Source organism: Saccostrea echinata, unplaced genomic scaffold (assembly GCF_033153115.1).
Source record: "Saccostrea echinata isolate AGI-Se365-2 ecotype Australia unplaced genomic scaffold, CSIRO_AGI_Sech_v1 ptg000030l, whole genome shotgun sequence".
Lineage (NCBI taxonomy): Eukaryota > Metazoa > Mollusca > Bivalvia > Ostreida > Ostreidae > Saccostrea > Saccostrea echinata.
Window position 1 is genome coordinate 31430124 of NW_026889779.1, and position 25822 is coordinate 31455945.

General features: G+C 32.6%; 1 protein-coding gene across 10 annotated transcripts in view; it reads right to left on the minus strand.

Annotated features, from left to right (window-relative positions):
• Positions 1 to 210: 210 nt before the first annotated feature.
• LOC133197713 (F-actin-uncapping protein LRRC16A-like) overlaps positions 211 to 25822 on the minus strand; it is a 51106-nt gene continuing 25494 nt past the window's right edge. Inside the window, exons 15-40 of one of the 10 annotated variants that reach the window (XM_061333881.1) lie at positions 24861 to 24960; positions 24629 to 24683; positions 23914 to 24017; positions 23293 to 23430; positions 22225 to 22318; positions 21852 to 21950; positions 17756 to 17884; positions 17370 to 17486; positions 17185 to 17247; positions 16981 to 17090; positions 16801 to 16888; positions 16460 to 16591; positions 16159 to 16179; positions 15871 to 15897; positions 14974 to 15015; positions 13806 to 13875; positions 12729 to 12842; positions 11860 to 11907; positions 11213 to 11504; positions 9077 to 9175; positions 7744 to 7913; positions 6175 to 6371; positions 5422 to 5962; positions 4800 to 4889; positions 4237 to 4470; positions 211 to 2560 (exon numbers count right to left, since the gene is read on the minus strand). In XM_061333881.1, coding sequence (XP_061189865.1) covers positions 2382 to 2560; positions 4237 to 4470; positions 4800 to 4889; positions 5422 to 5962; positions 6175 to 6371; positions 7744 to 7913; positions 9077 to 9175; positions 11213 to 11504; positions 11860 to 11907; positions 12729 to 12842; positions 13806 to 13875; positions 14974 to 15015; positions 15871 to 15897; positions 16159 to 16179; positions 16460 to 16591; positions 16801 to 16888; positions 16981 to 17090; positions 17185 to 17247; positions 17370 to 17486; positions 17756 to 17884; positions 21852 to 21950; positions 22225 to 22318; positions 23293 to 23430; positions 23914 to 24017; positions 24629 to 24683; positions 24861 to 24960 — 3353 coding nt within the window. In that variant the 3' untranslated portion in view covers positions 211 to 2381. Of the gene's footprint in view, positions 2561 to 4236; positions 4471 to 4799; positions 4890 to 5421; positions 5963 to 6174; positions 6372 to 7743; positions 7914 to 9076; positions 9176 to 11212; positions 11505 to 11859; positions 11908 to 12728; positions 12843 to 13120; positions 13142 to 13805; positions 13876 to 14973; positions 15016 to 15870; positions 15898 to 16158; positions 16180 to 16459; positions 16592 to 16800; positions 16889 to 16980; positions 17091 to 17184; positions 17248 to 17369; positions 17487 to 17755; positions 17885 to 21851; positions 21951 to 22224; positions 22319 to 23292; positions 23431 to 23913; positions 24018 to 24628; positions 24684 to 24860; positions 24961 to 25822 lie in introns of all 10 variants that reach the window. The other 9 variants (XM_061333882.1, XM_061333886.1, XM_061333883.1 and 6 more) reach the window with 9 other exon arrangements.

Consider the following 25822-nt stretch of genomic DNA (forward strand, 5'->3'; position numbering starts at 1 on the left):
TTGTTTCCCTATTCTTATCATGCTGATTACCTGGCAGCTTAAGTGCCCAGCAGTATGCTGAACTAGAATTGACCCCTTAAGGCTGGGGGGGTGGGGAGAAGTTTACATGTGATGTCAAATTGCACCAGTAATATTTCCTTTAGAAAAAGTTGTGCGATATACCAATCAATTTTCTTTTGATCTAGCCATACATAACAAAAACCGAATGAATATCTATTCACTAAAAAAATCTTTAATATATTCGTATAACAAAGTCAAGGGGACATAACTTGTATTAGTACCACAGAAAATAACATAACAGTCAAGGCAGTTCATAAATATTAACAGTAGATTAGGAATGTCAAAGGGGTATATCTATCAAAATCTTGTCCAAATAATAAACGAGTTTAACTAATTTTTATCAATTCTGAAAAAAACCAGCTGACATATCTAATCTTGAATTTTGAGCTTATTTAATGCTGCTGACACAGTATAGTTGCATAATGAATTGGAAGACATTTCAGATGAAAATTTCACAATTTACAGTTCTTAATTAAGCACAGAAACTTAACTATAATACAGGTACAGTGGATTGCTTAACCCTCCTTTGTAAATTATTGACAGCAGCATTCAAAATTTTGATATTTTTTAGACACAAGAAAAAATTTAATGGCTTACTCTCAGATAACATCTATATTACTTTATAAAACTAATTATCTCACAACCTGAAGGTTGGTACTTGGATGTTTTAACCATTTGTTTGTTTGATGTACAATCACTATTTTTGTTAAATAAATACATATAATGATGGAATATATTGTGGATGATTTTAGTTTCCTTCATTTCAATAATTACTGTAATTTTAATGATTCTTGTATGTGTAGATATTTGAGAAGTACTCGTTTCATTAATATAGATATGAAATATTACAGAGGTATTGTATTGGAATTCTGCCTAGCATTATTTATGTCTTTTTAATATAACTATATACACAAACAATATTATGACAATACAAATGCAAGGTCTTGCTCACCAAGCATAGCTCTGTATATGATTAATTTAGGACATAAGACCTATTAAATGTATAAATGAAAACAGCACCATAATACATTAACCCAGTGTACCTGTAGATAAATAGGGGGCCTCAGCTGTGCCCGTGTTACTGGCTCAGCCAGCTGACTACAAACTCTACTGGATAAAAGATTATGCTTCTGATCAAGAACAAATCTATCATCAACAGATTACACATCTACCTGTACACTTCATTGTCATGATTAATTATTGCTTTATACGAAATACACATTATACACAAAACAAATGTAAGATGAAAAAGAACACAACGTGTAAGACAATTAATATACAGTAATTGATGGTGAAGTTAAAAGAAAATGTGGATCATATTCATCAAAGCTGGTGATTTTTTCTACAAAGATCTATCACAGACATTGTAAGAGAAAACAAAAGTACAAATGTAATAATTTCTATGAATTCTGAATCAATCACATGTACACATAATTACAGAAAGTTCTGGAAAGGTGCCACCTTGCCATGAAAACTTCACTTTAGACAGTAAGACTCTCAATATACATGTACTACAGTAAAACTTCCTAACCTAAACACCCCATCCAGATTACACAGCATTTGGAATAAGACATTTTAAGATATTATATTGTCTGAAAGGGACTAAAAATTTCCATCGTTATAAGCAAGATTTCAGAATACAAAAGATCCAGATTTTAGATGTAAGTTTTACTGTACATGTAGATGACATGTTCAAATGAGTTATGTAGACAAGAATAAGTCAACAAATTTTACCCATAAACAAAAAAAAAGAAATTTAAATATCTGTACAAAAGCACATCCACATGTAAATGTGTATCTCTAAGCACTAAAGAAATACAGATTGAATATATCTGTTCACTTAAGCACAATTACATATATAATTGATATAATTCAATTTCATGGGTATACAGTCTTCTTATTTATTCAATGACTGAGTTAGTATCTTTTTTTCAATTTTTACAAATTTAGATTATACATCAAAATTCTAGTACACAAGCACTACCTAAAAAACATCATACCAGCAACATAAATCAACAATTGGACAAAATTCCAGCTCCCACAGCAATCATTAGTAAAATAATCTGACAAGTAGATTTTAAATAATAGTAAATACCATAATATCTTGAAAATGTTTCACATATATCAAACAATTTATAACATTTCTTTATAAAAAAAATATATGACTTTTTGGCTTGGTATTATAAATCAAAATCATATTAAAACCAAGAATTTAAAATAAGACACTGACAGTATACAATCTTTTCTTCCTTTCACAAAAAATAAATGAATAAGTGATGCCTGCCCTCTAATGATATTTTAAGACTAAGATGACCATATGATTAAACCATGATTTCTTCATCAGTTTGTTCTGTGTTTTCTATTGCACTTTCGCCCGATGTCTCAGATTTATCCGAGTCAGAAGAACGTTTGGAATCCTCGGATTTTTCCTGTTCTTTATCAGTATCTGTTTTTCCAGACTCCCCATTCTCTTTGACTTCTGATTTCAGAGAACTTTTCACTGTAAATCAAAGAAGGGACATAAACTTTTTACAAACAACCAATAGTCGTTTGCAAAGATAGATTAATTCATCAAATATACCTACCCTCTGCAATGTATTAAATTTTTACATTGATTTAGACAGTGCTGTATGGAAAACAATATAATCTATAATCTTTATGCTTAGTACATATTATTATGAATTCATGCAAAATAATATTCAGTGCAGTGGAAGGATATAGCAAGTTACATTTGATACAAATAATTCTTTAAATTTCAGATTCCAAAAGAAATCTAAAATATTGAAATTGAATATATCCTGAAAAAATATTGTTCTAGGATTTTTTTAATGAGTTTAACGACACAACAAATATTTTTAATAATGTAATATCAATTGTAGCTAAGGATACAAAATATATAAGTATAAAATGAAATGTACATTGCAAAATAAAAACATAAATGCAAATGCAATGTTATCTTTTTTTAAAATCATCATTATATCAGTATTTATATAATAGTGTTATTATTTGGATGTACTATGCCGAAATAGTAGTCAGGGTTTGACACATGGTGCACGAGCCGGAGGCGAGTGCACTATGTGTCAAACCCTGACTACTATTTCGGCATAGTACATCCAAATAATAACACTATTATAATTATTATGCTGACTGTTGTTTGTATACGACAATTTAATTAAATTCTCAATCCCAAACCTGTTTGCAGACGTTAAATCTAAATGAAAATTTTCTTGAACATTCTTTAATCAAGCGTTATATCAAAAAGCGTTTTATTGACTCCGAAGAACCAGTTCATGTTACGTTGCAATTTTGGTTACTGATAAATTCCATTATTTGTTAGAGAATTTTTCTTTAAGATCCTTATCAATAATATTAGTCTTTAAGAAATTATATTCATTTATTTCTTGTTTTGTGACAAATGTATAAAAACTACGTTTATATACTTGAAAATACATTCTGTAAAGTAGCGGTGTTTGTGGCGTAATCGGTAACGCGTTGGACTGACGTTCTCCAGATCGTGAGTTCGATCCCCAGCGTGGGTGCTTATTACATTTTCTCTTGAAAAGCCAGCCGTGCACTATTTTGGCATAGTATGCTTACGCTATATAAATCCTTGGAACACTATGCGAAAATAGTTGGGTATTGATTATATAGAGACAAACTGACAGGAAGCATAATAATATTTAATAGCAAAGGACGCAATAAGTGCTAAATCCAATTAACATCTTTTAAAAAAGTTAGCTGACCAAATGTGATTTTCTTTGTGTTTTGATTGTATGCACTTTGATAAGTATATAAATAAGATAAGTATTTCATATAGATATACCTAGATATTTCATCTATAATATTTATTTTATTTACAAAAGAAATATTTTACAATGATGTATAATTATGTATATGTATAGAAATGAAATGTTAACGATGATATATATACATGTATTTTTCTTCATCTAGTGTATATAATTTTGTAAATTAAATATTGAAAAAATACCAATCCAGGGAGCTCCTGGCTCCCCAGGTGAGGTATTAACAGAGGGCTTCTGTGGAAGTTTTGCCTCAATATTTTGTTGTACCGGTATGTTATTGAGAATAAATATATTTTTTTTAAAAATCTTTAAAATTCTACAATGAGATGCAGTAAACTCTGTCTAATGTATTTGAGATAGAAAAGAAAATTACATGAAACATTTTTGGGAAGTGAACTTGTTTTGCTCGAAGTTGACGAAGGCTCTGGTTCCGGTAATCTCTGGCTCAGTCTTTTAATTTTCTCTCCAACAGACAACCGGAGTGTTGCGGAATCCACTACTACTCCACTGTCATCGTCTTGACTGGAATTTATTGCTGATTTTTTGTCCACCTCAGCAGGTGCTTCTTTTTTCAAAATCCCTTCCTTAGGGCTCTCTTTTTGTTTGACTATATCAAAGAAAATTACAGTGAAGAAAAAGACAGAAAAGATAAGTACACATAAATATCAAGAAAACAGAATAAGTGATTGAACTGCAATATCTCGGTATTTACATGTTCAACACGTTGCTAGATGACAATTGATAAATGAATGTCGTTCACAATTTTGATACATGGTGCCAAGTTATAAAATTAGAAAGAAATATTAAGCAGTGAGAAGCATGAAGATTTATGATTAAATTTGAAACTTTGAATGTTAGAATATTTGGCATTAATCAATCCCTCCAGTAACTTTCTGTTATATTTTAGTAAAGTAAACAACTGTTAGTGGCACTAACATTCCTCCGATTTTCGACCCACGCCTGATGGCTTGGGAGCTTTGGGTGGTGGTTTTGGCCTCAGCGGCAAGGGTTTAGATACAGGGAACTCTGTAATAACAGCAGTGAAAGAAAAAAAACATCCATGTTACATGAATCAGCAGAGAGTAAAACCACTGTCCAGATATTTCACATAACCTTCCTTTATGTATTTTTCTGAAATTTTTCAGATCCATTAATTTTCATTTTGCATCTGGAGATTTTATTATGAAGTACAGAGACAGCAATTGATTGCACATGCTGATTTCTGATCATTAGAACAATTGCTAATCAATTACTGAGAGGCATGCTTTGAAGATGTGAAAAGTTCTGGAAATATTTATACAAGAACCACAAGTGATAAGTAAGAATATTATCAAGGGAGCCTTTTCTTAAAAAATTCTTCATCAGCTCAGAATATACTAGGAAAACATGTAAACATATTTCTAAAAATCATCACTTTAACAGTATGGTAAATTTGATTCAAATGAAAGACTGCTCAACAAATAATGTGAAAAGCAGTAGAAAAATTTAACTTCATGAAATAAAAATATAGATATAAACTTTAACATAATAAGTGGATTGCTATCAATAAGGTACATACCCCTGGATGTTCTTGAGGACCGTGGTGAGGAAGAGGAGTCAGCAGAGTCCTCAGCAATCTTCCTTGGAGCTGCCCGAGGAGTAGGTGATGGCTTAGACTTCGACTGACTAAGCACATTCCCCAACATTGCTGCTGGATTAGGTTTATTATCCTGGGCTGGCTTTGCTAGATTGTCCTCAGTTTGGCTGAGTTTACTTTCTTCAGCTGTATTAGGTTTAGTTTCCTCAGCCGAGTTCTGGGTTGGTTTGTCTTCTGTGTCATCTTTCTCTACAGCTTTATTCTCAGTATCTGTTTTTTCCTCAGTGGAGGGCTTCTCCTCTTTCTTGGATTCCTCTTTTAACTCCTCTTTTGGCTCCTCTTTCGGCTCTTCTTTGGGTGGATTTTCCACTTTTGGTGCCTCCTCTGCTTTTGTCTCCTCCACCGATTTCAGTGGAGTTTCCTTGGGTGTCTCTTTCTGGGGTTGAGGGAGATTGCTCGATGGGGATTTCTTCCCTGGAGGAAGTAAAGCAACTGTTGGCTTCCTCTCCTCCTTGTCTATATTCTGTAAATCCATTACAATAGTATTCTTTAAAATACAAATACACTCTTTTGCTAACAAGAGATTTTTCTTAAAGACACAATTCCAAACTTGTACAAATAAATATTTTTATAGCTGATTCAGTTGAATACACTAACATTTATTTGATTCAATATAAAAATAGAGGATTTTCTGAACCATACTTAATTTTCCTCTCCATTGTTACATCCACTTACCAGAGTGGAGAATCGTTTGTTGGCTTTCATCTCTGATAAGAAGTTCATGCCCATTGGTCCACCCATGATTCCGACTCCTCCCACTGGAGGTCGTCTTTTGGGAGGCTCCTCCTTCTTCTCCTCAGGTGCTGTGTCCTCTACTTCCTTCTCATCTTTATTTTCCTCTTCTTTCTCAGGGGTTGCATCAGGAGTAGAATCTGAACAAATTCATATTAATGTAAAAATGACCCTAGTAATTTTGTTACTAGAGATAATACAGGGAAACTGTTGTAAAGTTACATGAAAATGTTTTTTTTTTCAACTTCAAGAAGTTTACAGACAGACAGATGGTCACATGGACTACAGAAAAAATGTGATCAGAAAAGCTCACTTGAGCTTTCAGCTCAGGTGAGCTAAAAATTTTAATTTACGTCATCTTCTTGACATCATATTTAACATATGACGTCAAGGCTGGTGAAAATAAGTAATGCTCTCAAGTCTGCATATACTCCGGATTTAGAACAAAATGGTTTATTTCTCCATCAAAGTTTGATTTTTGGGCCAGATTTTGGTCATTGCAGAAAACAGTCCTTTTCAAAAATATATCTAAAATTGAATCAAGAGTCCCAAGGGCCTTTACCGTCACCTGAGTATAACATAATCCTGTAAAAGGATCCATAGAATGGCATTTTAATAAGTATATTAATCAAACAAAATAAACTGATAGATAAAGATATTGTTACCCAAAAACGAGAGAAATATGAAGATCAGGAATCAACAAAACGGTTTGTCTGGTACTCAATAAGAGCTGATAAAGTAGAAATTTGCTTGCCTGTATGTGACAGTGCAAATTACACTCTCGTTAGTCACTAACCTAAGTAAACAACACAATAGTGACTGTATACACAAAGTAAACCAAGCACAAACCCTGTAGCACTGGTCTCTCTTGACTTTGAATAGCATTTTTAATGTACAAATGTACTACTAAGGTATTTTTGTCTCATTTTTATTTATCTATTTTTTTACAAGTCTACTTGACCATTAAAACTAAAAAAAGTACTTTTTGTATTACACATTTAAAACTATTGTATGATTCTTTCACTGGATTGACCTAGCAATATTACATTATTTATAGTGATTGTCATAGGTGAATAACAGAGGGGAATAACTTCTCTCAAAGTAGAGTATAAATTTCTCTATATAATCAATAGAAGCCTGCCCAGAAGCAGAACTCTCGACCCATTGGCAAACTGTATGTGACCCCTAAATTTAGGTGCTAGCAAAGATATTTAGCCGCCAATGTAATTTTTTAGTTGCCAGACAAATTTTTCTTAGGCACCACCTTTAAAAGCTGATATTAGTCTATATATGGTCCCACTGGGGCAACATGAGAGGGGGAGGGGGTCTACAGTGTATTGCAATCATAATAATAAAATGTTTTAAAGTTTATGACTGATGCAAAATGATGGAAGAAAACAGATAGCAATAGGTCACCTGAGATCCTCACGTGACATAAAAAATGTCAAAATTATATTCTGATCCATATAATTTGCTTTCACTACATATATGAAAACTCCATAAATGCCTTACTTTCTGTGACTGATTTAGTATCCGCTTCTGGTTCTTCTTCCTGGATGTCAGTACCAACTTCCTCTCCTTTAGCTGCAGGTTCTGGTTTCTCAGGTGTCTTATCCTTCTTGTCTGAGGTTGATCTTTTGACTTCAGAGGCTTTTTTAGCAAAAAATTTACCAATTCCACCCCTGTAAAATACATCAATATATTTACATAGTGTGATACATGAACAGCACCTATAAGGCTAAATTATTAATTTAGATGAAATACAAGAGTTCCCATTTATTTCAATATAGGTGAGGGGTATCCATAAAAACAATGAATGATAATATAGTGTATATACAGCAAAACAAGAATGTGACTACAGTCTAGTATACCCAGCCTTTTGATACAGTAACGGAGTATATCCAGCAAATTAAGAATGTGACTACAGTCTAGTATATCCAGCCTTTTGATTCAGTGTATATCCAATAAAATAAGAGTTTTTCTAGTATATCCACCATTATGATACAGTGTATATCCAGTAAATTAAGAATACGACTACAGTAATTCAGTATATCCACCCTTATGATACACAGTGTATATCCAGTAATATAAGAGTGTGGCTACAATAAATCAGAATATCCACCCTTATGATACAGTGTATATCCAGTAAATTAAGAATGTGACTAGAGTCTAGTATATCCACCCTTATGATACAGTGTATATCCAGTAATATAAGAGTGTGGCTACAATAAATCAGAATATCCACCCTTATGATACAGTGTATATCCAGTAAATTTGGAGTATGACTACAGTATATCCACCCTTATGATACAGTGTTAATCCAGCAAATTAAGAATGTGACTACAGTCTAGTATATCCACCCTTAATGATACAGTGTATATCCAGTAAATTAGGAGTATGTCTACAGTATATCCACCCTTATGATACAGTGTTTATCCAGCAAATTAAGAATGTGACTACAGTCTAGTATATCCACCCTTATGATACAGTGTATATCCAGTAAATTAAGAATGTAACTACAATAAATGAGTATATCCACCCCTATGATACAGTGTATATCCAGTAATATAAGAGTGTGAATACAGTAAATTGGTATATCCACCCTTATGATACAGTCTATATCCAGAAAATTAAGAGTGTGACTACAATAAATCAGTATATCCACCCATATAATACAATAAATATCCAGTAAATTAAGAGTGTGACTACAGTATATCCACCCTTATGATATAGTGTATATCCAGTAAATTAAGAGTGTGTTATGATAAATCAGTATATCCACCCATATGATACAATGAATATCCAGTATATTAAGAGTTTGACTACAATAAATCAGTATATCCACCCTTTAGCCTTCTCCTGCTTTTCCTCTGACTGGTCCTTTGTATCTTTTCCTGTGTTCCTACCAAAGAAACCTTTTTTCTTTGGTTTTTCTGTTGTAGGCCTTTAAAAAAAATATCATAACTTAACGTAATATTGCAATTACATGTATAAATAAAAGTAAGCTTAATTATATAACAAGAGGGCCAAGGTCCTTAATGGTAACCTTAGTATAATACAATAATTTAGAGGATCCATAGACTATAAAATATACTGATAGATGAAGCTTTGTTGCCCAAAAGCAAGAGAAATTGGATGATCAGGATCAATGATGTAATAAGTCTAGTATTCAGTAACAACTCATAAATTATGTTCTAATCTATCCCCCATATATCACAATCACCATACAGTATATTAACAAACTATTAGTACTTCTGTACTATTTACAACCCTTTATCATAAACTCTCAAATTGGCCTCTCTTGGTCTTTGAAGAACATTTAACAAGATAAGTTATTTTTGTCTCAGTTTTATTTATTAATTACTTACAATCATTAAAACTATGAATGTACTTTCTGTATTATATAATATAATTCTTAAATAATTCACTTATTATATCAACATTTCAAATACATTATTTACATTGATTAATTATCAAAAATGTATGGCAAAGGGGAATAATTTCTCCCAGTAGAATACAAATTAATAAAACCCTGGCCAGGACCAGAACACTTGACCAAATGGTCCAGATGATCAAAACTCTGGTAAAAATGCCCTTGCTTATTAAAACTTTTACACTGTTTGCCACTGATATGTCCAGGAGCAGAGAAGATTTTCAAGGAAAAAAAGCATTTTCACTACAGATTCAACACAACCATACCCTAACACCACAACCCAAAACTCAAGGTCATGAAATTCACAAATTTGGAAGAGGTACCCTCATCATCATAACTATGCACTAGAAGATTTCCAAAGAATTAAAAAAAATTCACTATATTATCAATAGAGCCCTACCCCCAACTGAGAAACACCAGAACCCCTGATCCTGGGACCACGAGTTTTAAAAATTTTGTAAGGAGCACCCTTGCTCATCATAACTATGCACTTTGTGTATCTGCTCAACACTAAGGAGCAGACAGGATTATTTAATAGAATTAATCCATTTTCACTATATTATCAATAGAACCCAACCCTTACACCAGAACATCTGACCCAGGGGCCATGAAACTCACATTTCTGGAAGCACTCTTGCTCATCATAACTATACACTTAGTTTCATTAATTATAAGCAGGAGCAGAAAAGAATATTTTCAAAGAAACTATGCTATTTCACTACATAATCAATAGAGCCCCCCCCCCCTTTCACAAGAACCCCCAACCCTGGGGTCATGAATTTCACAATTTTGGAAAAAAACATCCTTGCTTATCATAACCATGCACTTAGTTTGTTTAAATAATACCCAAGAGTAGAGAAGATTTCCAAAGAATTAATGCATTTTCGCTATATAATCAATAGATCCCTTCCCTAAAACCAGAGCCCCTGACCCATGGGCCATCAAATTCACAATTCTGGAAGAAGCACCCTTGCTCATCATAACTATGTACTTAGTTAGTTTGTTAAATACCCAGGAGAAGAGAAGAAGATTTTCAAAGAAATAACACACTTTTAATACATGTTCTATATAGCCCCAACCTAGCACCAGAACCCCGACCCTGGAGTCATGAATTTCACAATTTTGGTAGAAGACTCAATGCTTATTACAATCATGCAAACAACTGAACTACTTGATGTCAAGGAGTAAAGAAGACAGTTTGTAAAGATTGCATTAATTTAAGTGGTTTTGGCCCATACTCCATGCCCCTGGGGGGAAGTGCCTCCAAATTCACAATTTTTGTTCCCTTCACCTATAGATGCTATATTCCAAAATTGGCTGGAATTGGTTCAGCGGTTCCAAAGAAGAAGCTGAAAGTGTTCAAATGTTAAGGCACAACTCACAACGATGGATGAAAACAGATAGCAATAGGTTACTCAGGTGACCAAAAAAAGTCGAAATTATGCAGAGACAGAGAAAAATAAAAAAAAAAACAGTTATTCAGATAAATGATACATTATCCAATGCAGCAAGCCATGGTTTATGTGTATCCCAACATTAATTCCTTACTTTGCTGGAGGTTCACTCTTTTTGTTTGACCCTTTGTCCACACTCTCTTTCCTATCAGACTTGCTAGACTTGGGAGTCCCTAAATCTGTGGTGATCTCTCCAGTGCTACTACTTGTGAAGAATGAGTCTAGACCCTCATCAGCCTTTAGTCCAGCACTGGCCTCCCTCCCATTTTCCTGTGGGCGGGCAGATGGGCGTCGCCGATTTGGGCCTTTGGGCCGTGTTTTGCCAAGATGGGTGAGTTTTGAAGAAGCATCTGGTAAATCACCCACTGAATCTAGTTCTAATTTTTCTGAATAAAAAAATTATGAAATTTTCAAAATATTTTTTTAACAATTTTGTGGGTGGGTTCATCTTCGAAGGATAATAATGACTAGAGATTTTTCAGTTCCAAAATAATGTGGCTTTGGAGGAAAAATTATTTCTCAATATTACACATCAAGGTAATTTAATTATGCAATATCACACAACCAGTTTACCATGGCCATGTTGTGTTGTGTCAGGAGGGGGCCTTGGGCCCCCCCCTCCCCCCTTTTTGTTTAAGTGGTCAAATATTGTTAAAACTTCTTTTGTTAAAAGTTGAAACCTATTCCATGTTGTCTGCCTCCCTCCCCCATTATGTGCCTGTACCATTTTGACCTACTTACCACCAGAATGCTTAGTTACTACAGCAGTTAAATCCTCTTGTGAACCAACTGAAAGAAAACAACAGTTCAAAGTGTTAGTGTCACAAGAAGTAAGCATCATACATTGACAGTGTTCATTAATCATAGATTTTTGTACAATATCTCCAAGAATAGAAAAGATAAAAATCAAAATCACAAAGTTAATAATTAATCTTTAGTGGAATAAATTCTTTTATTAATGAATTTACATGCAGTACAATGTAACATTAAATTTTGATTGATAAAGATTTATGCATTTATTGGAACTTGACCTGGTAAAGATTCCATCACAGAATACATTACTTTTTTAACTAACAGAATTCTAAGCATTCAATATTCAAATGCACATACTAGCATTCTAAACTACAAAAGAATTCACATTAGTACCATGAAATAGAGTTTTTTAGTCTTTTTCAAGATTCTCTCTGTGAAACATTCCATAAACTAATGTAATACTTGTAGTACAATATACCTTACATTCATAGACTTAAAAGGGTCTTACCTTACATATTAAATGACTTTTCAATACATGATAATAGTCTAACTAGTCTTTTAGCATTCAAAAAAGTGATTTTCCATTCAAATTTAACTGTGTTTCTGGTGTACTTATTACTGGGTACCAAATGTTTGTCACCTTCTTTAAAGCAGTGTGAGTTTCTGTTCTGGATAACTGTGTGTATTCTATCATACAATACACTTATACATATTATCATATTGCACTTTTATCAATGCATAAAAAAATTCTTAGGTACAGTGATCTTTGTGTTGTGAAGGTGAAACTGGTAAACAAAAGCTAAAAAGCAGGAGGGATATATATATAATTATGTCTGTGAATTACAACACCCAGGTACCTTCTTTAATGGTTTCTGTGCCCTTGACCTCTGCAACATCACTGACCTTTGACTCTTCAAGGTCATTCTCCTTGGCTTGGTGAATTTGTAAAGCTTGAGCAACCTGCCCTGGATCTATTTTGTGCACAGTAAACAGAGGAAGACAGACAAAGAAAACGGTTAGCAATTAATGGATTTCTTGTCACATGACTAAAAGACAAATGAAATATGCTCATCATGTGACCTTCAATTAAAGTGCAAAACTGCAAGCAAGATCATAAAGCAAAGAGAGATCAGCAACCAAAGATACAGATTTCACTGAATAAAAAAATGAATGAGCTGCATTCATCATATTCCTGTCTCAGTTAATAAACTTAATAAACTGTTTAGTTCTTTAAGGGAAAAAAACTTACTCTTCTTTTTCTTATTTTCAACTGTTCACAATTCAAAGAAATCGCAGATTTTTTAGTGAATTATTTGAAAAAACAAAAATAAGAAAACTTTTTTTCAGCTATTTCCTAATACACATGTAACAAAGTAATGAATTGCATAATCTCCCCTTTGTCTGTGTCACACATTTAGTGCAATTACAATTTACTCACACAAATATATCCAGCTTAGCAAAGCAAGGCAACACAGAGAAATTTACCAGCTATTTTTACCAATTATTCATATTTTATTAAATTTTAATAATTATAAAGACCTGTAAAGACCCTTTAAAATTTGTCTTTTTTGACTTCACCATTATAAACCTTTCAGATAAAATGAATTCCTGATTAAAAAAAATAATCTCAAAACAGAAAGAGTTTTACGGCTTTGCTGACCATCTTGTCATCAAATTCCAACCTGTAATCAATATTCTGTTCTAACTATATATCACGTGATGCTTCAGATCTAATCTAGCAATGGCTCTTTTCAGTACAACTGTTGGTCCATATACATAACTTTAATAGTACAAATTTCTATCTATGTATACATTTTCTAGACCTACGTGTACATAATATGCAGGAGATGCAGTTAAGTGCAGTATTCTAGAGTCTTTCACCACAGTTCATCTCTGAGACAGTAATGGTGTACACTTAAATGGTTAAAACTTACCAATAACTGTAGGTGGTCGCATTTTCCGGGCATGAACACTTTTTCTCTTGTTGGTTAAGTTTGGTGTACTCTATGGACAATATAGTACAAAGCGTTAGTCAAGTTTTAGCATGTTAAATAACGGGGGCAAATAATCTATTTAGAATTTAATAATGCCAACAGTATTTTGAAGCTGCAAAAAATCTTAAATCTGTATTTATCAATGAAATGTATTAAACCAATTAAATCCTCAGCTGTGCATATCTAATTCAACTTTTTCATGGGAAAGTTTTTATCTTTCAATGAATTTTTAACAGTTTTTACAGCCCAAAGAATTATTTCATTCATATTATATATACAAGTAATGAGCACAGTTCGAATGCAAAATAAGTTAAACATTAAAGAAAACAGATCATTTTTTTTTAACTAACAAACTTATGACATTGTGTTCTAAGATTATTTTTTACACTTCCGTATCCGAAAAAATTTTCCATCCTCAAAGGCTACTTTTTTTTTTACATTTCAATTTTAGGACATATTTGTTAAATTTAAAAGTGATATAATTTGATACATGGCAGACCAAAACCTGTTTATCATACAGTGTCTCTCTGTATATAACATACACATATGGAAGAAATGCTATTAAAAGGTCATGCAAAACAAAGTTTTAAAGAACAAAATACATTCTGAATGTAGCAAGTGCTTGAAGAGCTTTAAATGCAAGTGCATAATGGTAAATTTATATTATCCCCTGTTTTCGTGTAAAAGCATGACTTTAAGTGAGATTTAACTTTTGTGAAGAAGCATTATATGTTACATGTATAATTTAAAAAAAAATAATGCATTATAAGCCCTCTCCCCCTAAATTATCTCTTTAAATTACCTCTCTAGACACCTAAATTAAAACAGATTAATTTCAGTGTTAAATTTGTGTAGATTGACTGATTTCTCACCAGGCTAGTTTTGAATGCATTAGTGTATCATGTCCGTGTAACATCTGTACCGATTCCTAAACATCTTAATTTGCACGCTAATTTCCGAGTCTTTTTTTGTGCTGGAGCTAACCATGATTTATGCTTAAGCTCTGACTGGTAATAATGATATATAATATTGGTATACACAAAGCAGTCAGCAACAGGGGAAAATTCTGTGTATTATATATGCGTGTAAATCTGACTTAAATACGTACGTAGGGGTGTGTCTGTAGAAATGGTACCGTGTACGCAATATACTAAAGTTACATGCAAAAAGGAGAAACAAGGTCACATGAGATATGATCAAAATCAAAATGTTAGGGGAAACAGAAAAATAAGCGGAACAAACTCATTTTCTTTTCCATGCATATGCTTCTTATCACCAGAAGAAAAATTTAGCTCTTTAAATTTCCATCAGATCTAAGTGGTCAACTAATTCTAAATGGCTTGAACATCAGCGAGACAGTACTGGTGTGTTAAACAATAAAATTCTTTCTTTCGTTGTTAGTATGGGAATTAATGTTGCAGCTGTTGCTGAAAAAATGCATAACCCGCAAAAGCAGGTTATGTAATTTTTTTCTGCAATAGCTGCTACATTAATTCCCCTACTAACAAAGAAAGACATTTTATTGTACAAATAATCATCTAAAGTAGGATTAAGTAGATTAATTATTGTAGGATTGATATGTACATCACTGTACATTTCATTGATGGAAGAGCCACTGCTCAAGAAATCTATGCACTCCAAGTGATAGGCTTAGTGGTGTTTACTTAAGGAATAACTGTCTAATTTTTTGGATTCATGATGTGATCAATCGAGTGGCTTGCGTGATAATTTGCATAAACGCCGAAGGCGTTTATGCATAAAATTATCACGCAAGCCAATCGATTGATCATCGTCATGAATCCAAAAAATCCCCCAAACTAGGTACCTCCAAACTAAACTATGTGGACTAACAGCCAATAAACTCCCACAATCTGAAGTGAATTATAGTTTTTTAAATATAGATAAAGAAGGATAAAAGAACTGATATTGTGTATGTGGGTAAATTAACATGAGGTAGAAGACAATAGTGAAATTATCATTTAGATTACATGTATTTATAACTTACACTGTTTTCAGGTACTTCTAGATTATCCTTTATTTTAAGTTCAAAAGAAAAGATAACAAATACCATAAAATTGAAAATGAAAATCAACTGGCACAATCTTTACCATTTTTAAGGGGAAAAAAAGAACTTTAAAGATAATCAAAAGAAAATTGTAAAAAAAAATTGAAGTATAAAACTAAGAGGAAACCCACATCATGCACATTTCACAAAAAAAAAAATTTAAAAAAGTAAAAAAAAAAAAAGAAGTTTTTTTTAAGTTTTAAGAGAAAAAAAGGCTAAGTAACTTACATGACTGCTTTTAGATGATGCCTTTGAACAATTATTCAACACATTAACATATTATTGGACATAAGAGCTGATCTTACAAATACAATAAATGGGTATTTTCTTAAAACAATTTCCTACTAACAGAATCACTCGTTAAAGACTAGCAGTAAAGGGAATCGGGTTCTACAACAAGCATACTCTAATACAGAATTTTCTAAATGAAATAATGCAGACTTCAGGCTTTGTGAATAATAGTATCCATCAATATCCCCCGCAGAAATAGCTTTTGTACTAGCCAGACTTATAAAACCCTATTACCTACCCCAGGGGAATCAGCTTTGATGGAAATCCTGAGGGGGACTTTCTCTGCTTCCTCCACTTTCTCCACCCCCTTCTCTTTAGACTCTGTGGAGACAGGACGATCCTCAGATCGCTTCTGTTTCAGGTGAGACATCTGTGATGGTAAAACGTAACAGTAACAGCCCCATTACTTTTTTTTTTGCACTCTTTGATGGCAAGCATGTGTTTATCAAAATTAATTGGTACCTTATCTGAGATACACATAACTACCCCTTTTCATAATATCCTAGCTGTTTTTGAATAAAAGTACATTACATAATCTCACTTTAAATCGTAACAAGGTAGCTGATGAGAGTTTTTTACCAGTGTCTTGTGACTGTCTGTCAATGTCTCTATTACACCATCAATGACTGTGTCAGATATGTGTGCTGCCACTGCCAAGTTAATCTCGCTAAAGAAAAATGTAATACATTCATTGCACAATGAATACAGATCACATAAATATAATTACAGGAAAACTGTATAGAGGGTGTAATACTTTACCTAACTTTGTTGTAGATATCAGTTTCTACCCCATCCATCAGGTGTTTAGTGAAACCTTTAGGTAAAGTACTTCTCTCAGAACATCCAGACACTAACTCAAACATAAAATCCTGAAAACATTTAAAATAATCAACCAATCAAAACAGCAATATTTTCAAATCGACTAATCATATTATACCACTGCTTCCCTCACAACTCACTGACCTTATCAGAGGTAACTCCTGAGCATTGATTTCCTGTGCACTCAATCATGTCTGTAACTGTTTTCTGTGGGTAGAAAAATATATGAAATCACTACCAGAATTGTTCACATAATATCAAATGAAAAATAATTCATCATATTACTGATTGTTATGATAGATGATTTTATAGACAAGATTTTATTATACCTTGATCTGGGCCTGTAGGACGTCTTTCAGGTTATCAGTCAGATCTTTTAACTCAGTCTCCACTGGGTTTCCTGTATCTATTGATTTCATGGCTATTCTTTGTAAATGAGGTAGCAGCTAAAAAAAATTGAGAAAAGTTTCTCCTTACATGTAATTACGAAGAAAAAATCATGGAGCTTCGAGTCCTTTAGTGTACTTGTGTACAGCTTGCGAGCCAGTATACAATGAATTAATCAAGTTACAGAATAGTTGACTGGTTATGTTCATGCATTTCATTGTATGATCTATACATGTGTTTATTCGTGCTACCTCACTAACACCTATCCTTTCTTTTTATATTGATGAAATACATGATGTTGATATTTTTTTTCTGTTCTGTAACTGACCTGTTTGGAATTATCTGCATCTTTAATGACACTGGTGGCCTGGTCAATATCTGTCTGGAAGCCATCAGTGGAGCCCAGACTGAGGGCATTAACAGCATCCTGAACCTGAACTACAAGTCTGTCAACCATCTGAAAGAGAGTTATCACTTTGTTTTAGTCAATGTTTATTTATGTAGATCAATTGTTCATGATGATATATTATAATAATTGCTCATGATACACATTATAACTATTGTTTACAATATATAAAGTAATCATTGTTTATAATACATATTATAACCATTGTTTATAATAAACACTATTCACAATATTTATTATAACTAGAAGTATCAACTTTACTGGTTTCAATGAATTCATGTCAAAAAGCTGCACATAAACCTGTAAATTTTTTAAACTTTTACCAAGTTATTTGCTTAAACCAGACAAAAAGTGTCTAAGGAGTACAGTTTTGTAAGAATTTATCCCATTACTCTTTTTTTTTTGGTTACTATGGAAACACAATGAATTCAAAAACTAATGTTAAAAATTATGTATCTTGATGTAGTTTGCAAGTTTACCAACATTTATTGAAATCAGACCAAAAAAAAAAAAATAGGAAAAAAGGTATATCTAAAAAAAAATTGTTTACAAATGAACAGACAAATAGCTGACAGACTAACAGATGATGAACACCTGACCAGTGTGTAATCTCTGACGAGTAGAGTTAAAAATTAATGTGATAATTAACCAACAAATCTGAGACAAATTTGTCCTCTTCGCTGAGATACAATGAGGCTACAAACTCATGACGTCTGCTTCACTTCTTGTTTCTATCCCAAATTGACCACCTTGTAAATAAAACCTTGGGACAGGTTCATAACAAATTATCTATCACATGCATGTACAAATCTGAGTTAAATTCAAGCTTGCAATGATTTCTATTACAAAACACAACTCAGCATTTTTTCCACAAGTGAACAAACATCCCCAATGTCAAGACCATATCATCAACTGTATGCTATCTTTTGACAAATACATGTTTTGGCATCAAATGGTTCTCCATAAAACCTATAGCTGAAGACAATTTACACAGAGGAATAAACTTTGATTGCATGGGGTATCAAAAGCAGAGGTTCCCAGAGAATAAACAAATCACCATTACACAAAGGAAAAAGAGACATGTCTGCTAACATAAAGCCCAATTAACCTGCTTTGGGAGCTGCATTTGCAACAATTAAGGACTTACATTTGGAGTCATTTTAGATGATGTGGTCCTCACATGCAAAAACTAACAAATACGTGTAAATAAAATGATGCAATCCAGGAGAATCCTACATCAATATTTACATATAGTTATTTTAATCATTTTTAAGGAGAGCAGTTTTCAGAAAAATGACAAGATGAATATCTGATTTAATTGTGCCCAGCAAAAAGAATTGTTTTTGCTTTGATCAAGTAAAAGCAGCCATCTTTGATTTGCAAGATATATTTGATCACTAGACAACTGAGCTCCATGTCAATCTCTGCTCCACAGCTTACGTATCTAGGTATGATAAGTACTGTTATTTAATCTATTGTGTAAATCAAAGTAAACTTCAAATGAATTGTACAGATCATCTGTCTAGGTGTTAAGATATATGTAATGTGGTGTGTGGGCCTGACGCAAACCCCTCTTGGAACACCCCTGCTGCACTATACAGAGCATCTGTCAAGCTTTGATAAGTGCAATTTACTTGTTGTATACACCTATGCAAACCCCCATTGTACACATGCCTGTCTGGGTGTGACAGGTATTTTATCTGCTGTGTAACACTGATACAAACCCCTGTTGTATTATACAGATCACCTGTGTAGGTGTGATAAGTATAAGTAATTTATCTGCTGTGTAGCACTGATACAAACCCCTATTGTACTATACAGATCACCTGTGTAGGTGTGATAAGTATAAGTAATTTATCTGCTGTGTAGCACTGATACAAACCCTCTGTTGTACTATACAGATCACCTGTGTAGGTGTGATAAGTATAAGTAATTTATCTGCTGTGTAGAACTGATACAAACCCTCTGTTGTACTATATAGATCACCTGTGTAGGTGTGATAAGTATTTTATCTGCTGTGTAGTACTGATACAAACCCCTGTTGTACTATACAGATCACCTGTGTAGGTGTGATAAGTATAAGTAATTTATCTGCTGTGTAGCACTGATACAAACCCTCTGTTGTACTATACAGATCACCTGTGTAGGTGTGATAAGTATAAGTAATCAGTGATTCATTTTGAAAATGGTTATCATGGGTCCAAAGGACCCCTCTTAATGACAACAATGAGTCCCGTGCCAAAATCAATGCGTCCAAATCCAAGGGTACTGTATATTAGATGTTACAGAGGAAATTCTGGTGAAATAAAAAAAGGGTACTGCACGAAAGTGCAAATGTTTTATTGTAGCCGTGAGTGATTTATACTTTTACTATCAATTGTCCAAGATTGTACGTGATTTTGTGTCATAAAAATAATATATTGTCCACTGTGCACTTTGGTTCTATTTTTAGATCGTACATGTATACGATCTCACACATTGTATCGGTCATAAAATGCACAGAAGCAGAATGAAGTAAAAAAAAAAAAGTTTAAGAAGAAATGACAAATAGTCAGAAATAGAAATGATTAAATTTTATACTTCTTAGCTTGTAAGGAAAAATCAAAAAAAAAAACTAACAACAATGATACAGGTTACAGCTTAAATACAAAGGTATAGTATTCGCTTCAGAAACGTTCCACGGTATAGACATTATCAGTGATAATCGAACAATGCTAACTCTCAAATATATTCTGATAATTGCTTTTAACTGCAGTTATGAAATCTGACCTGTTGTTGGCAACCTTATACCTGTTAAAATCGTTCATGCATATCGCTTAGCACGTGGATATGATGCAATCGGTCAAGTTTTGAATCAGATTATACCGAAATAATTTTAAATAGTACATGCCCTTCTATAAATTTATTGCGTCCATTGGGATGCACATTTATTGAAATAATGCGTCCTGGGCAAAATTTGTGCGTAATTTACGCAGGACGCACACCAAAATGAATCACTGAACTGTAATTTATCTGCTGTGTAACACTGATACAAACCCTCTGTTGTACTATACAGATCACCTGTGTAGGTGTGATAAGTATAAGTAATTTATCTGCTGTGTAGCACTGATACAAACCCTCTGTTGTACTATATAGATCACCTGTGTAGGTGTGATAAGAATTTTATCTGCTGTGTAGTACTGATACAAACCCCTGTTGTACTATACAGATCACCTGTGTAGGTGTGATAAGTATAAGTAATTTATCTGTTGTGTAACACTGATAAGTATAAGTAATTTACCTGCAGTGTAGAACTGATACAAACCCTATGTTGTACTATATAGATCACATGTGTAGGTGTGATAAGTATTTTATCTGCTGTGTAGTACTGATACAAACCCCTGTTGTACTATACAGATCACCTGTGTAGGTGTGATAAGTATAAGTAATTTATCTGCTGTGTGTAGAACTGATACAAACCTCCTGTTGTACTATACAGATCACCTGTGTAGGTGTGATAAGTATAAGTAATTTACCTGCTGTGTAGCACTGATACAAACCCCCTCTTATCTGTCTTGTTGTGATTGGTACAGTGAGTTTTACCTGCTGTGTAGAACTGATGAGGAAGCCCTGCTGTAGTCTGTAAGCCTGTGTAGAACTGATACAACCCCCCTCTTATCTGTCTTGGTGTGATTGGTACAGTGAGTTTTACCTGCTGTGTAGAACTGATGAGGAAGCCCTGCTGTAGTCTGTAAGCCTGTGTAGAACTGATACAACCCCCCTCTTATCTATCTTGATGTGATTGGTACAGTGAGTTTTACCTGCTGTGTAGAACTGATGAGGAAGCCCTGCTGTAGTCTGTAAGCCTGTGTAGAACTGATACAAACCCCCTCTTATCTGTCTTGGTGTGATTGGTACAGTGAGTTTTACCTGCTGTGTAGAACTGAAGAGGAAGCCCTGCTGTAGTCTGTAAGCCTGTGTAGAACTGATACAACCCCCCTCTTATCTATCTTGATGTGATTGGTACAGTGAGTTTTACCTGCTGTGTAGAACTGATGAGGAAGCCCTGCTGTAGTCTGTAAGCCTGGTCTGAGGAGAATTTCTGTGGACTGTGATTCCTCTGTAGTAAACTCTCTATCTGTAACAGGAGATAAAAACTCAGAGACAACACATACAAGAAAACTTAGCCTTACAATCATTTTCACTGCACATGTATTGTGAGGTAATACATGCAAGATCAGTTTTAGAAATAAACAATTTTTACAATTTTGTGTAAGTAACAACTCACATCCATAAATATCAGAAGCTACAACACAAGTTTTCTCTACATCTGTTTGTTGGGAAACACATGCACATATACACTATGTAACATACACTGCATCTATCAGTTAGAATACTTTGGTCAATCTTACTTTCTGAAGGGCAGCCTCAGTTCTCTCCCCTTGTTTCTGGAGGGCTACAGATGCATCATTTATTGGCATGGGCATTTTTCTTAAGGCATAATTCCTATCAAAAAATATATTATGATAAAAATTGGTCAAATCTTCTTTTAAAAAACTATCTTCTATTATAAAATTAGCTTTCATTGTGCAAAATACTGGATAGTGTTTGTTCTGCATGTACATGTAGACACATAGGTAAATTTTTCTTTAAATTGACAACTTAAATACATGTACCATACATGTACATGACATGTACTATGATAAAATACAGATGAAATACATAACTGAAGAGAGTAAGAGTTGAAAAAGACTTGTATAAAGATCTTCAAAAGGCGGAAAATAATGTAAAAATATTGTGTAAGTCTATTTACATGTTCTTATACAAATTATACATACATGTATTTAAAAAAAATTAAGAGGACTATATCAAAGGGACATGCCAAACTTGCCTGTTAATAACTCTCCTGCAATTAATTTCTTAAAAATGAACATGTGATACAATTTTCTTATAGAACCATTTGTATCTAAGAAGTCTTACGGGAATATCCAAGGTCTGGTAATTTGTATGCATTTAAACTACTATATCATAGAAATATTCAACAAATATCATCTCATAAAAAAAAGTATTTCAAACAATTAAGGAATGAATTTAAAAGGTACTTGAGTTATACAAGTATACCCTGGGCTGGGACAGTTTATGATTTATAAACAGTAATATGGTTTATAAAAAAGTAAATACTGTTGCAACGAAGGTCATACTCATATAGCATAATTGGATATGTTTAAATTCATTTCTTATAATAATTTAGTTTTCTACCATTAAGTGAAAAAATATAAAGATGTTTTGTCCTCATAAAACCAATAAAACACCTAGCAGAATGATTTTTATGTTTCTGTCTCAAGTCATATTGTGACATCAACAACAGTCAAAAATATATACTTTTTTTTTTTAAGTCCAATCAAATAACACGTTATAACCAGAATTAAATTACTGAATAATAACTTCATGCTGTGAACAATAGAATTAGGAGGACTCACTTTTGTAGAGCTACAGCTATATCCTCAAAGCCCTGTGCCGTGACTAAATTTTTGTCCCACAAAATGCATTTTAACTTGGAGTTAATCTGAAGGGCTTTACTGAGCATACGGGCTCCAAAGTCTCCAATCTGATTCCCACTGAAATTCATACATATCACAGTTAGAAAAAGTCTACATACATTTTTTTTCATCTGATTGCATTTTCTTTAAAAGATATGTTTGGTCAAAACATCTGTAACTGTCTTACTTATGAAATAAATTTCTGCAAATACATGTACTTTCAAATGAAATCGAACATAAATGACGTAGTGTTAGATATTTCTTGAACTTGCTTTACAGTGAGGAAGATATGAAATTTTTGATGCATTATTTTTCTATATTCTCATTCCTGCAAGAGAACTGCTACTGTAGATTACCAAATTTTTGTGACACCTTATTTTTGCAAGATAGTTAATTGGCATTTATAAGCGAGACAAAGTTTTCACAAATTTTGTAAATATTTATATATAATCTTTAATAAAACAAATATATGAAGATATGAATTTTTTACAAGCAGATGGTTCTTGTGTAATTATAGGAAAATAAAGTTCTCAAGAAAAATGGTTAAAGTATTTTCTTTACCTGATGTCAATTTCTGTTAGGCTTACATTGCTGCCCAGGGCATTTATGATATCAGAGAGATTGTTCCGAAGTCTGGAATCGGCCAGCGACAGAGATTCTATACACTACAATAAAGAAAAGATCAGACCTCTGGAATCGGCCAGCAAAAAAAATTCTATACATCATAATAAAGAAAAGATCAGAAATCTGAAATTGGCCAGATACAGAGATTCTATACAATACAGCAAAGAAAATAATATACATGTATGAAGTCAGCTAATAATTATTACTAATTAAAATCTTCCTACACTAAACTCAGAAAATCTTGGAATACTATTCCTGTTCAAATAACAAGTTTCAAGTCCCTAAAACTTTCCCAATTCTGTTTGTGAACAACAGAACTTAATACAATTGAATCTTCATCACATATAGAAATCTGCATATAAATGACAACCTACAGTATGATGGTTGATTATATTTGGTTCAAATTTGTACTTAATCATATAAAGTTAGCACTTAAACTTGTAATGCTGAAGATAGAGAACTGGAATATGTTGTACGACCATTTTTTGTGAATGACTGACCTGCAGAATGAAGAAACCTGAAGAAAATATGAAAAACAGACAGAAGAGCAGACAGCAGATAAATTCTATTGCTGTGAGAAGTTTGAGAAGTTTTCTCATCTTCATTCAGATGATCCTATTTGTTCCATATAACATAAAAATGAGAAACTTACACAGGATTCATCTTGAATGAGGTTGACAACTCCCTCCATAACTGCTGTCATATGTCTGAAACATGTCAATGATCAAATATTAATTTTTAATAAAAAAAAAAAATTCTCAAAACACAGTTTTCTCTAATTACTATCAGATGATTAGCATGCAACACATAGTTTCTTTATATTCAGAATATATTTTTCACTCTAAGAAAATGTTATTGACCATATCCTTTTATTTGGTACTTACTTTGGTTTGATGTTGTCAAAGTTTTGTCCAATCGACAGATACTTTATACTTCGATTGCTCTTTATCCAATCAAGTAAACTCACTATCGATTGGTTGAAATCTGAAATTTGATATAAAAAGAGTCTGAGACAGAATAAATATATATGAGCATTCAGTCATAAAAGTGTTTGAAAATACAGAGAGATACTGCTAATATAGACACTTACTATTATTGCTAATATCAACACTATTATTAAACACTTACTATTATTACTAACATCAACACTTACTATTATTACTAATATAGACACTTACTATTATTACTAATATAGACTTACTATTATTACTAATATAGACACTTTTTTTTATTATTACTAATATAGACACATACTATTATTACTAATACAGACACTTACTATTATCACTAATATGGACACTTACTATTATTACTAATATAGATACTTTCTATTATTACTAATATAGACACCTACTAATATAGACACTTTCTATTATTATGAATATAGACACTTACTATTATTACTAATATAGACACTTTTTATTATTACTAATATAGACACTTACAATTATTACCAATATTGACACTTAATATTCTTACTAATATAGACACTCACAATTATTACTAATATAGACACTTACTATTATTACTAATATAGACACTTACTATTATTACTAATATAGACACTTACTATTATTACTCATATAGACACTTACTATTATTACTAATATAAACACTTTCTATTATCACTAATATAGACACTTTTTATTATTACTAATATAGACATTTACAATTATTACTTATATAGACACTTACTATTATTACTAATATAGACACTTACTATTATTACTGATATAGACACTTACTATTATTACTAATATAGACACTTACTATTATTACTAATATAGACACTTACTATTATTACTAATATAGACACTTACTATTATTACTAATATAGACACTTTCT